We start from the raw sequence: 13,801 nt of genomic DNA on the forward strand, positions 1-13,801 counted from the left end.
CAAAAAATATATAATATTTATGGTCATATATTTTAAATAAAAATTTTATTACTGAAACAAACTTTAATCTTTTAAATATTTTTCATAAAATAAGTTTATATTGGTAGTTATAATGTTTACGGGTAATTATGTTGAAAACATATACTTAAATAATTAAAAGTAAAAATAGTTATGGGTAATTATAGGTAGTTAAACTAAAAGTAGTTTTATAAGGGTATAAAAGGTTGTTCATAAAGTGATGATAAATGTTAATTCCATATTATTCCAAATCCCCTTCTCAAGCTTTATATATAGTATAGATAATTAATCTTAATTTAAATTTAAAATCTAAATTTTGCATATATATCAACCATGATAAAATATACACCAACAGAATATGAGATTAACTCTTACGTTTTAGGCAATTAACCGCAAATTCCACCCCGAACACCAGAAAAGAAAATAAAATTATCCTCCTCTCTATTTGAACTTATAAATATACTACTGAATTTTTATTTATGTTCATCGTAGATACACGTATGTGAAATGTGCATCATATATTCACATACAACAAAAAGCATGGATTATGAATTTGTTGTACATAGCAAGGTCGCCTTTCAACTATCTTTTTATTCCATATATATCACATAAAAAATGTGTTATAATTTTTTTAAAAAAATTATTTAAATAATCCACTATCTAAACACACTCTTAATTTTGGTTTCAACATTATTCTGCTACCTATTCTCACTTTTTTCTTAAAAAAAATCGCTTGTGTGCTTTGCTTATAGGTGGGGATGTTAGCGAGCCGAACTACTCGCGAGTAGCTTGGTCAATGGTTTGGCTTGAACTCGATCAAACCGAGTTCGAGCCGAGTCTCGAGCTACTCGAGTACACATTTGAGTCGAGTTAGAGTCAAAATTTTGCAACTCGTGGCTCGTCGAGTAGCTCGTCAAGCCATATAATTTAAATAATATATATGTATTATAATTATAAAATGACTATTATGGGTATAATTTATACTGAATTTACAAGTAAGGTATCGAGTCAAAAAACTTGATTATTTGACTCGATAAGGCTTGACTAAAGGTCGAGCCTTATCGAGTTGAGTCTCGAGCTTTTAAAGATTTTCTCGAATTAAGCTCGAGTTTGAGATTTTTCGATTCGATCGAACTCGAGCCAAGTTATTTATAGGTCGAGTCGAGCTCGAGTATAGCAATACTTGAGTTCGACTCGGCCCGATTACATACCTACTTGTAGTTGTAGGTACCTAATTTATTGTGCATGAAATTAATTGGAAATCATTTAAACCAAAAGGAAAAAAAATAAAGAAAACAGTTTTTCAGGTATTTTGACTACTTTTTTTTTCTAATTACTATCTGTGTATATATACACACGCACACACATAAATACAGATACACTTTTTTTTATTTGGGAGCAATTTACACACGCACACTTAATTGAGTGAATGAATACTACCATATCTTTATCTTGACAATATTCATCTCTAAAAATAGATGAAGATGAAAAATTAATTAGAAAGGCAGATTTTTTGGATTGATTTCTCATGCTATCGGAAAACCACGTGTTTGAGCAGCCACCAACCACAACTATTCTGACACGTCATAAGCTTATGTGCACCACGGTACACCTGATAAAAATTTCCTAGTATATATTCCTATCTCCATGTGATGGTTCACGAACTCGTTTTATTTGGATGATAAAACTATAAGCTCAACTCGCTGCGTCTTCATTTCTATCTCTAGGTTCCACCGCCGCCTCAACTCTGAATCATGCCTCGCCGAAGCACAGGGGGTAAAATTCCTTCCCGATCTACCCCTGGTTACCTTTTTATTTTTCCTGGACTTGTAGATCTGTGATACCCTCTCATCTCTGTCTGCTAGGGTTTTTGTAGATATGTTTAGATTACTCTTATTTTCTTGAGCCTATTGCTTGATGAAGCTTTTAAGATGGCATTTTATAGCTTGAGCTTAGGTTAGTTTATGATACTATTGTTTTCTGTTTCTATTTGCTTTTCTGTGTTTGACTGGTTGTTTCCTTGCTTTTGGAATTTGTCAAGGGGAGGAAAGGTTGGATGTTTAGGTCTAAATGGCTACTGTAAAATTGCTGTATTTAGTTACTTGTTAAGTTTGCTAATTAGCGGATAATCTCGAGTCCTAAACTGGTTTGAATTGGTCAGTAATGGTATATTTTGCGGGAAAGAAAGAATCTAATGACCTAGGTTTTAGACAGACTGGATGCATTTTCTGATTGACTTGAACAAGGTTGAGCATCTGGACTATGTAATTTTCTCCTTCTCTTGGAACTAATACATTTGTACTTTTTCTGGGCTAGACTTTAATTGCTTGTTCAATTATACTTGTGGGGCGTGTGGTGTATAATTTGATTTCCTTAAAAAATGTGGGTTTTATCTTTTATTCCGAGTACTCTAGGGGGTAGCTAATCTTTGTGGTTGTTTTTCAACTTCGTGCCTTGGGAATTACTATTTGTTCTATCCAATCTTGCACATGAAACTTTTTGTGCCATCCTGGTATCTTGGATGTCTGCAATATACTTCTTTCAGACATTATTGTCAAAATTAATTCCTGTTGCTTATGATTTTCAAACAAAATTGGCGTTGTTCCATATCTTTTTCCATGTGTTCCACGAAGTTCCAGTTGGCAATGATGAACTTTTTCCATTTCTAAAATCTGTGCGCAGGAAGACCTGCACCACGGCCAGCTGCTCGTCCCGCACCAGCCCGCAATCCTCCTCAACCTGGTATGATTTAGCATAAAGGCATTGGGAAAACAAGTATGAATTGTGTTGAAAATTTTCCTGCATCAGCTGCTTGCTTTCTAGCTTATTGCAACCTTTTCATTTTCAGAACAAGTATATGAATTCTCAATGATCATGTCAATTACATGTTCTTTTCTGTGTTTTTCTGATGAATCCTTTAGATGACCCATTATGTTTCTGCATCTGAAGTTTTACTATCTCTGTGATGCAGTGAATCATGCACCTCCTCCTGCTCCTGTTCAAGCTAGTGGTGGTGGATCCTTGCTTGGAAACATCGGTTCAACCATAGCGCAAGGTACCTAAAGAGTTCTTACTCTTTATAACTCTTGCAACAATCCTAATAATCTGTGCCAAAGAGACTACTTGATATGTCGAAGTTAATCAGTATTTTTTTAGTTACAAACTGAACTTGGAGAAGAATGGTAAGAATACTTGTGATCGTGTCGATTAATTTCCATGAAAATTTTTTCTTCGGCTTGTTGACCGACTTTTCTCCGTCTACTGGCCCTATAATGATTATTAGTTTTGCAAAATGTGTAACATTTCCATAGAGGCACTAGTTTTAACTGCCCCTTTCTTTTGTTGTAGGCATGGCTTTTGGTACTGGAAGTGCAATGGCTCACAGGGCTGCTGATGCTGTCATGGGTCCACGGACCATTCAACATGAAACTGTTGGCTCTGAAGCAGCTGCTGCTCCTGCACCAACCACAAACAGCATGGGTGGTTCTGATGCTTGCAGTGTGCATGCTAAGGCATTCCAAGATGTATGTTCACTTTTCTTGACTAATCTCTGAACCAGACTGCTGAATTAGTCGTTTGCTTTTCTTCTTTCATTTTTCCTCTATTTCTTTCTCTTTTTTTTTTTTATTGGGGGGCACCCGGGGCGTTGTGTGAGAGGAGAAAGTGGGTACCTGAGTCCTCATGACTAATTTATCTGCACAGGCTTCTTTATTGAAGAATTAATTGCGTCAGAATATTATATTCATTGATGTATTTGTCAGTGATAAACTAAAGTACATTAGTACCTTGTTTACTAAATTGTGTCGGTGAAGATTTTTGTCTCTGCTTTTTCTTTGATGCTGTTGGTGGTGTTTTTATGATGATGTTAATTTTTAAACATGTCTATACCTTTAAAGAAAGAGACATCAGAGAAGAGGCAGGAATAGAGGAGATGTGAATGCCTGACATGCAAGTATATTGGGGTTAATGGATGAAACATTATTTTGGTCTTTGTAGTTTTTTAGATGCCACATCTGTGGCGTGCAAGTGTTTCTCATTAGCACTGAGCCTCGGGCGAATTTGTCCTACCAAACTACATCTGTCCTCCTTTTTGGAAAGATTAGTTTGTACATGGTCTACGTTAGGGTTTTCATTAGATGTAGTTTCCCGTTTGTGCAGTATTAGAATTTACTGTCTCTAATATGTAGGAGTTTCTCATTTTGTGGCTTTATCTGTTTCTTTTGCAGTGCTTGAATGGCTATGGCAATGACATCAGCAAGTGTCAGTTTTACATGGATATGTTGTCCGAATGCAGGAGGACCTCTGGGTCTATGATGAGTTCTTGAGCTTGTTGCATGTGAAATGAAAGATTCATTAGATGGGATTCCTATGACTGCTGCACGTATACCTATGGAATTTAAGTTCTTGAATAATGTTCTGAAAACATGAATTTGATGTAAACTTTCGATTAATCAGCTACGCGTCACGGTACTATCTATTGATGCTTCTCTTCGCAGATCTTGAGCGATTGTCGAATGCGGATTATTATCATCTTTTAACGCCTTATATCAGTCTATTTTCTGTTAGTTTTGTGAGTTCGTTTTGCTTATCCGTGATTTATTGTGACTGGTTTTGAACTTAATTGGATTTTAAGATTTGTGTTAAAGCTAGCAGCTAAATTGCTGGTTACGAGACAGCCAGACGGGCAAGGAAATAAATCGAGTATAATATAATCAGCTGAGTGTTACAAGTGACGTTTGTTCCTCGTAACTTCGCTTGTTTCAAGTTTGAAGAGAACCCCCGGTCCCTTGTTTATTTGGTGGATAAACGATGTGCAACCGTAGTTCTCTTCTTGTAAAATGTCAATTGTACCTTTTATTAATCAGAGGCCAACGCCAGTTTGGAAAAGTCCAACATTTATCATTTTGGGAAAAAAAAATTTTTTTTGCTTTGGAATTTACAATGATGCTTCTAGTTCTAGCTCTGGTATACGCGAGGACTCAAGACAATTGCATCAAAAAATTCTGAAAACAAAAAATAAAAGTAAAAATGACTCGGCGTTGGAGGTGGGTAAAATTATCCGCTAATTCGAAAATCTGTCATATTCGATCCGATTCAATCTGAAAATTAGGATATTGGATTTTGATTATTTGATTGGGGCAAAAGAGGGTTGGATACCCGCTAAGATGCGGGGCGGATTATGGTCACATAATTAAAAACTCGTAAGTATCTGATCCACCCCGCATATATATTTTTTTTTTATTTTTTATTTTTATACACACTATAAAATAATAATTTAGAACTAAATAAGTAATTTTATTAAACAAATTACATTACAAATATGAGAGACTATAGTTTATTTACAAGATTCATTTGTAGAGGTCATGATCTTATGTTTTATAGAAAAAAGTTTAATTAATGTGGAACATATCTATTAAAAATTGTGCTACTTATTTCAAACTTTTATTGATTTTGAATTCTTTTAATTTTTTTCTTTTATCTTATATTCTCTTCATATGCTTGTTTCTTGGTGGGAAACCTTTTTTTAGAAAAAAAAATTATTAAATCTTAGATGAATGTGTAAAATATAAAATTAAATTGGTATAAATTATTTTTTTTTAAAAAGTAAATGATAAATGAGGCGGGCCGGGTACTCGCTGACTCGACCCTATCTCAGCGGGTACCCTATAATACCCGCTGATATGCGGGGCGGGTAAGGGTAAAAAAATGGCTAACCCGCAAGGTGCGGATCGGGTCAGTCAAATGGTAAATGAGGCGGGAACCCGACCCGCGCCCACTCCTGCTCTGCGCTGATCAAAAAATTAAATTAAAGATTATTTTTATTTACTGAGTGGCGCAAGAAACTCCGATTTGGCAACCTAGGAAATTCTAAAAAGAATGTTGACGGGAATTATTTAAGAAGTTCGAAGTTTTTACTAGTTTATCCTTTTCCTATTTAGTTGGTATTTTTCTTAATCCTAGCTGCTTCAATATCCTAATCACAACCATATCATCCATTTTTTTGCTCTTCCCCTCCCTTTGGGTAATTTTTTTTTTTAAATCCTATGTGCTTTGGTATCCTAACCACAACAATATCATCCATTTTTTGTTCTCAAAAAATAGTGATGAGGTAATACATTAATTTTAATTCATATATATGAGCGTTGGGACTTGAGTCGGAAACTTGAGGTTGTTTTCTAGGCCGACGGAGGATCGTAAATCTGTGTCAACCACCGTATGGTCACCCCGGAAATCAATTACTAAAAGACAAGGGATAGAGAAGAAAAATCAAATCAAAGGCCTTGAAGTTAAATCAAAACAGGTTCATTTGACCTCGAGAGTCCAGTCTATTTCGACAGTAATGACATGTAATGATGTCAAAACGACTAACTCTTTCTCCGTAATTGCCTGCTCCATATGGTCTTTTTGCAGGGTTTTTAAGGAAAATGTGCACATAGAAATTTCCCTAATCAAATCCTGGAGGACAGTGGATCTTCTTATCTACAGCTTCCCCAAATTCGCCTACGCTGAATTGAAACCTCATCATCACAATCTACTACCCTTGAGGAAGCTGATGCACAACTTCTTCCATGCCTCCCTATCAGGTTCGCGAGCGTCCAAGTCAGACTTAGCCTCATCAGCACACGACTCCTGAATAAACGCAGCAGACACGTTTAAGAAAAAAGGTTGTATATGTCAGCACCAGAGAACTTTTGTTCGATTTACACTATCTATCAAATCCAGGAAGAAAAATCAGTAAACCTCGATGAGATTGCGTTGAAGAAGACGGTCAATCAAGTGCAGAAGAATGTCCTTGGTATACTCAGGATGACCCTGAATGCCCATGATGTGATCACCATACCTGAACATCTCTACCCCTGTTCTACCAGACCAGGCCAGTACTTCAGCTTTTGGTGGAAGTTCCCTCACCTGGCTTGTTCAGATAAGTTTTTACAGAATTTGTGTAAGTAAACATGTTTTAACCCGTTCCATTCGCTTGAAGAATGAAGAAAGCGTGGGAACGAAACCAAACCTCATCACGGTGGCATTCAATAACAGAGAGATAAGCAGGCATTTTCAAAGATGTGAAGAGCTTCGACGATGATAGCTGAACATTTGTGACTCCAATGTCCCACCCTGCTGTTGCTCGACCGGTCTTTCCACCCAGTGCACGTCCCAGTATCTATAGTTACATGAAAAAACCCTTTTACGTATATATAAAAAAAAATGTTGGCCATAAAAGCCAATCAATCCGTATGTCTTCTCACACACACACACACACACACACACACACAAAACAATTGTCATGCTAAGTGAGTAGCAAAAAGGCAAGGTGCCACACGTGTTGATCCACAACATCTTGTTTTTTGTTGACAAGAAGATACCTTGTCACCGTCTCTATTGATCAATAATCGAGAAACCAAGGTATCTAACCATACCATAGTAGAGAGATGGAAAAAATACAATACAAAGACAGAAACATCGCACGCCTGGACCACTACGAGGAAATCAGGTGGTGGTATGTCACATCAATCAATTTAAGTCCTCCTGTCCGACGCAACCTTCAGGCTAAATGTAACTTTGATTGAAACTTTCTTCAGTACAATGCCTTTAAATTTGTGGAGCACAATGGCTTCTAATTACGAGCGGCAGACATCACATCGCATAGGAATTTGAACACAAATTGAAATTACTGCTGGTGTTTTTTTTTTTTTATCTTTCTAATGCCTTCTCGATCCGATCCGATCCGAGAGGAAACAAATGGTCAGTACCAAATTGAATCAAGACAACTGCATGATGTGGATTAGAGAAAGGGCGCAGGAAAATAGAAAGCTAGCCAGCCCACAAAATGATAGGAGTATTCAATAATTCAACCAGCTCTCGATCTAATCTAAGGTTGGAATAAGTCAGATTGCATATCAGGTACGAAAAAGCAAAAGCTTTTGGGCCACTGCCAACCAGATACAGATTGCACCACCCCAGGTAGAGGCCAGCACTAGCAGAGGAGGGGACCAAAGGGGTTTGTTTCAAAACTGCACTAAATAATAGCCGACGTACCACCATTTTCACAAAACTGCCTATCCCAGCAGCAAACAGATTCGGACCACAAATTAACAGCCTCTGCATTTGGTATCCGCCGTCCCATCCCATCCCATCCCATCCCATGGAGGCAAAGAGGCAGTGGAATCCACTTGACTGGCTCCACTCCTTCCACTTCTCTCTCAATCCCCCCGGTCCCAAAGCGAGGTTCCATCAAATTTATGAAGTTAGCTAAATGTTTTAGTCCACGAGCATTATAATATTGCACTGCCCAAACAGGTCACGAATTGGCAGCTGGTTGACGGTTCTATTAAAGAAATTTCAATTGACCAGGAATCCGATGCCAAGTGTTCCCTCTATATTTGAACAACTTTCTCCTAACTAAAAGAGATTTCTCATCTCCTTCATCAGAGAAAAAATTTTTTTTTTTCTCATCTCCCAGTAGTATGATTTAATCATCCATGATTATAGTCAATGACCTGAGACGTTAATTAATTTGCAGTTCCAAACAGACGAGTCAGTGGACCGAGTACGGAAGAAAAGGAAGAGACGTGCTGCCATAGCCCCACTGAAAAAGTGCGACTTAGTCTTTTGTTTCCAGCAGCAACAGCAAGCAAATCTAACAAAACAATTAATTTTTTATGATGCTGTCCTAATCGCACCATAATAATAATAACATCTCAACACGGCTATCCAACTCAGTGTTGACATTAAATTCACATGTCTAAAGAACCTTTTAGAAAGAAAACAGGAATGAAGTTGAACAGCTGACAAAATGGCCACAATTTGTCAACTTTGGTTAATGAGACTAATAAACCATTTTTCAACGCGTGACTTTGAAGACCAAGTACAGAGAGAATGTGCAAGTTCCAACCACTGAAATGATTTCAGCGACTTAGTAGTCTTTTTTGTTTCCCCTAAGAAAATCTAACTAAACAACAATTAATAATATATCTATGTTGCACATAAGCATGGTTTAAAAGCTAAGTACGGGCGTTATAGTCATGGGTTGAACTACCAAATTCTTCGAATCAGCATGTCTCCAATAATAACACCTTTTAGAACTTAGAAAAGACGCCCTACCAATTTACGACAACTAGCAAAGCCCTCAAACTCGAGAGCACCGACAGCTGTAAGAAACATGCTCAGTCGTCAGTACTGTACTGTACTGTACTGCGCATTTTCTCAGGAAAACAACAGCAAATTTTCACCTAACTCCACCACCTGCATATTGCAGAACAAACTACTTCTGCTTTTAGCTTTTAATGGAGGTGAGGACAATCTAAGATGAACGAAAAGGTTAATCTTTTTCATCCACTGTTAATTTAAAATAAAAAGCCTTGTGCTAGGTATAAAAATAACTTAACCCGTACGTGATGCTCATTAATTTACTCCTGCTTACCGCTTCTTATCTCACTCGTCAAGGTTAGTTAGTCCATAAATGAAAGAATAGCCTTGGAAGCAACGAGATTTGATTTTTGCAGTAATTGTTTTGCTAACATATATGTATGTATGTATGTATATGTATGTATATGAATATATATATATATATATATATATATATATATATATATATATATATATATACCTGGTGACCGAAGCATATGCCCAGAACTTTCTTCTTCATGGAATCCAATTGTTTGAGCAGATTGAGAAGCCTGCAGATCCAGCCATCAGTCCCATGAGCATCACTGCAACTTCCACTGATGACAAACCCATCAAACTCTTTAATCTCTTCGTCATCAGGGAACTCACCATTGGCCACACGAAACACCTTCCAGGTTTCACCTTCTTCCCCCAGCATTCTCACGAAAACTCCAAAGTACCCTCCATAAATCTTCTTCACGTACTCGGGATCATCTGCACACAGCAGAACCCCAAACTTCTTGCCACCCATTCTTATATTTTCTCTCTCTGCTACCAACGAATTCTTGAGAGAGAGAGAGAGAGAGAGAAAAAGGAGAGGGACGAGATTGAGGGGAGAGCTGAAGTGGGATGGAAGGAGCTCGTGATCTTGGCCTCGTGGTCGGGGCCGGTGGGAGGATGATGTGAAGACAGGATGCTGAGTCGTCGTTTGTTTTTGTGTTTATATAATAAGCTGATGGGAGCACAGCACAGGGAAAAGGGGAAATGTCGTGCTCTCCTTCTAGGTGTTCGAATTTACGATTTTGTCCCTCTTGAATTGATTTCCCTGTTTTTTCTTCTGTTGCCCGCCCCCTTGATTTCCTAGCTGCCGTAATTTACGTCCGAATCCCTTGATTTCTGTGAACTCCCCAACCGGCAACTTCCAACATTGATACGCATTTGACATTCTACGGAATGTCATTTTTTTCTTTCTGAAGAAAACTGCTAAATGTGAATGCTTGAGTATTCTGCTGCCCCGAAAAAAATGATTCTGCGGTAAAGAATGAGCAAGAAAAGGAAAGCAGACCGTATATATATACATTCTCAGCTGTGTGCAAAGTTGCTTTCTGAAGTTGATTCGGTACCCCTTTTGATTTGATATGATTTTTTGATTTTTTTTTTTTTTCCATTACAAGGATCTCTCTCAATTCATTTTGTGATTCAGACCTAATTAAAGGTTGATGAATATTATTTGGTTTCCTTAAACCAAAATATTCTGATTATGTAATCGTTTCACACATGGTAAGTCAATTTTTGCGGGCAGATTCTATAAGTTGAACTTGAGTTCAACCGCATTATTCTTAATTAGGGATCAAGGACCTTAATAACCAAAACAAGGCGCGTTAGTTACTACTGCTGCTGTTCTTTGAAAAAAATTTCGACCGAGATTCAATGAATCTAGACATCATTACGAACTGTTCTCATCGTTGGGGGCAGGGGAGGCGAGGGGAGGGGGGATTATTTCTTTCGCTTTCCTTTTTGGTCCTAGTCGGAGGCTCGTAAAACGGAACAGGCTTAAGTCAAGCAAGAAGGGGACCAACAAAATTTCAAAGATAAAGTGGTCCGGTCCGTTTCACCCCATACATAGGGCGGGGAATTGGCCAATTGGGATGATCTGGATTTCAATTTTATACAGCATTTGCTTCAATTCGACGTCAAGGTTTTTGGCCCTTATTTAATTCCCAATTTGACGTTGACTAGTGGTGAAAGGGAATACCTAACACCACCATTTCCAAGTTTCCCAATTTTCTTGATTAGGTTATGCTGAGCATGACTTTCCATTACATGGTGGATAAAAATACTCCGCCCCTCTAAAATATGGCTTGCAGGCACCTAAAAAGTGAAAACTACTTGAACAATGAAATCACTGTCGATGCATTGAATCTTGATGCATATTAAAAAGACTCGATCGAGTAGTATTAGCTCAATGCAAGGCTACGCTTCAATATTAGTGTAGATTAGTAGTAGGCTCTTTAAATTCCTTTGGATTTCCCGTAACAAAAGTCATCATGAATCTTCAGTTATGCACCACAATGTTTAGGATCCTCAAAGGTTGCAATAAAGATACGCACCACTAATGTGGTACCATTCAATTTTGGGGATTGTTTCGCAAACCTCTTCTAAGGTTTCTGATTATTTCATTGGCCTCCTTAATATTTTCAAAATTATACTGACCTCCCCTAAGGTTAATTATCTTGTAACATTTAAGTCCAATCAATAATTAAAAAGTGGTTTTAGGAGAAAAAAAGATAATATGATTCCATTATTACCCCTCATCTGCTATATTATTTAATTAATTTAATACCAACCTGCACATTAAATAAGAACACTAAATTTTTTTATTTATTATTAGGAATCAAATCACAAATAGTATCATTTTATAATTTTCGTTCAATTTAAAATCTGAATTACTCTTTTTGGTTACGTACCCATTGTCAAACATATATAGTCAATAACAAATAATCAAAAAATTTTCAACCAAAATATTTCAAAAGAACAAACTTTAATATCATAAATATTCTTGTCAACATATTAATGTTAGTTGCCGAGATTTTTATGGTATTAAAGTTTAGTCTTTGTAATATTTTGGTTACAGATTTTTTTTAATTATTTGTTACTGGTCATGTTTGACAATAGGTTTGTAACTGAAAAGAACAATTTGAATCTCACATTAAGTGAAATATATAGAATGATATACTATTTTTGATGGCATACGTGATTTAATCCCTAATGATAAACAGTAAATTCTAGTATTTTCTTTAATGTTTGGGTTGGTATTGGATTAATTAAACAATTTAGTAGATGAGGGGTAATGATGAAATCACATTATCTTCTTTCTTCTAATATCACTTTTCAACTGTTGGTTAGATCCAAATGTTGCAAGATAATAAATTTGAAGGGAGATAAGTGTAATTTTTAAAATTTGAAGGGAGGTAAGTGAGATAATTAGAAATTTCAAGGAAGGTTTCTGAAATCATCCCCTCTTTTTCGTGGATTTAGTAGCAGCTGACAGCACAATTACGTGGAAGTGGTCATGTCATGTGACATTCTAACGAAAGCATGGATCACGTGCAAACCTTGGCAAGCAGGACAGGAGAAAAATACGTGGCGTGTGTGGCCCATTTACGGTTTTCCCGGAGGGTGATGAATTGAGCCTAGAACTAATTCTTTCATGTCTAAATTGCAAGTAGAGTTGAGGAGGGTAAATTTGATATTTTGTCCAATAATTGAACAGAAAAAGATTTTTGTCGTGGCATTAACAACTTGTATTTTTACTTGTAGTATTTGTTTTCTAAGTTAATGAAATGGTATGAATAGGGTTAGACTTGAACATCAAGAAGAATAAAAGGATCGTGAGGAGGATGATTATTTAATGCTTGTATCATCAATATATTTTTCGATCATTTTTTTTATTTCATATATACTATGTAAAAAAAGTGTTACAGTATTTTTTTTTCCAAAAAAATCATTCCAAATAGTCAAACACTTTCAATACACGTCAATAAAACGCTGTTGTTTTCACAGCGCGAGCATGCACCAAAAATCATTTCGTGCTGCTTTGCTTTAGGTGATCATTCGGCGCTAGTGCTATTACAACATTGATTTCATAATTCTTGTTTTGACCAGGTTTCATTTCATCCTCAAGGATTTCAACTAGCCTTTGCCTGGCCAATTCGGAATCAACTGGGGAGTCCGATCAACCATGTGACCATCATCTGGTTGAGTACGCATGCGGGAGAATCTCCTGAGCTATGTAAAATGCATTATTCTTTCTCAGCTAATTAACAACACAAAGAACCATTTTTCTTTTTCATTTGGCATCGGAAAGTCTGATCAGCCATGTGATCATGCAGTGGTATCACTGTATGTAGGAGAAGAGCTATACCGTGCTTTCTCAGCTTATAACACACAAAAACCGTTCATTTTTTCTCTCTCAGATGTTTAATTGCTGGCTTCAGGTCTTAGCACTCAACATTTATTCTATCTTCTTCCAGATGAATATGACCGGCCAAATTTGTACTGTATAACGGGGTGTTAGTCAGTATCTTGGAAAAATAGAAAATGGTTTGCTTTTCCGGTGTTTCTTTTGAAGACGGAGGTGACAAAATGGTAGTAAAAACAAAATACAAAAGGTTACTTATACGAGGAGGTGCCTGAATCAGACTAACTTCGGTTTGCTGTCGTCGTCAAATCGTATGGACGGACGACACGCCACATTTCACATACCCCACGCACCTAATTCTAGCCGTCACCATGCACGTACTATAATTTTATGTATTTATTTATTTATTGATCCCTCTTCCTTAGTTGACCAAAAATAGAGGAAAAAAAAAAGAAAAGAAAAGATGGGACTGAGATT

General features: G+C 36.8%; 2 protein-coding genes across 2 annotated transcripts; one reads left to right on the top strand and one right to left on the bottom strand.

Annotated features, from left to right (window-relative positions):
* Positions 1–1,644: 1,644 nt before the first annotated feature.
* On the top strand, positions 1,645–4,515 carry LOC113726577 (uncharacterized). Its single transcript, XM_027250366.2, has 5 exons — positions 1,645–1,794; positions 2,701–2,760; positions 2,990–3,073; positions 3,367–3,542; positions 4,245–4,515. Exons 1-5 carry the CDS (start codon positions 1,773–1,775, stop codon positions 4,341–4,343), a joined length of 441 nt encoding a protein of 146 aa, XP_027106167.1. The 5' UTR covers positions 1,645–1,772; the 3' UTR covers positions 4,344–4,515.
* A 1,757-nt stretch (positions 4,516–6,272) lies between these two features.
* LOC140035163 (gamma-glutamyl peptidase 5-like) lies at positions 6,273–10,092 on the bottom strand. Its single transcript, XM_072074965.1, has 4 exons — positions 9,626–10,092; positions 7,031–7,180; positions 6,760–6,927; positions 6,273–6,648 (listed from the first exon to the last, which is right to left on the bottom strand). Exons 1-4 carry the CDS (start codon positions 9,932–9,934, stop codon positions 6,544–6,546), a joined length of 732 nt encoding a protein of 243 aa, XP_071931066.1. The 5' UTR covers positions 9,935–10,092; the 3' UTR covers positions 6,273–6,543.
* Between the last annotated feature and the right edge of the window lie 3,709 nt (positions 10,093–13,801).

The sequence above is a fragment of the Coffea arabica genome, chromosome 2c, assembly GCF_036785885.1.
Source record: "Coffea arabica cultivar ET-39 chromosome 2c, Coffea Arabica ET-39 HiFi, whole genome shotgun sequence".
Taxonomy (NCBI): domain Eukaryota; kingdom Viridiplantae; phylum Streptophyta; class Magnoliopsida; order Gentianales; family Rubiaceae; genus Coffea; species Coffea arabica.

Bases quoted from the DNA above. Each gene is read 5' to 3' on its own strand.
- LOC113726577 (XM_027250366.2), top strand. From the start codon at position 1,773: ATGCCTCGCCGAAGCACAGGGG. The intron at 1,795-2,700 runs GTAAAATTCCTT...ATCTGTGCGCAG, and splicing joins GCCTCGCCGAAGCACAGGGG to GAAGACCTGCACCACGGCCA. The intron at 3,074-3,366 runs GTACCTAAAGAG...CTTTTGTTGTAG, and splicing joins CGGTTCAACCATAGCGCAAG to GCATGGCTTTTGGTACTGGA.
- LOC140035163 (XM_072074965.1), bottom strand. From the start codon at position 9,934: ATGGGTGGCAAGAAGTTTGGGGTTCTGCTGTGTGCAGATGATCCCGAG. The intron at 7,181-9,625 runs GTATATATATAT...ATGTAACTATAG, and splicing joins GCATATGCTTCGGTCACCAG to ATACTGGGACGTGCACTGGG. The intron at 6,649-6,759 runs GTTTACTGATTT...GCGTTTATTCAG, and splicing joins TTCAACGCAATCTCATCGAG to GAGTCGTGTGCTGATGAGGC.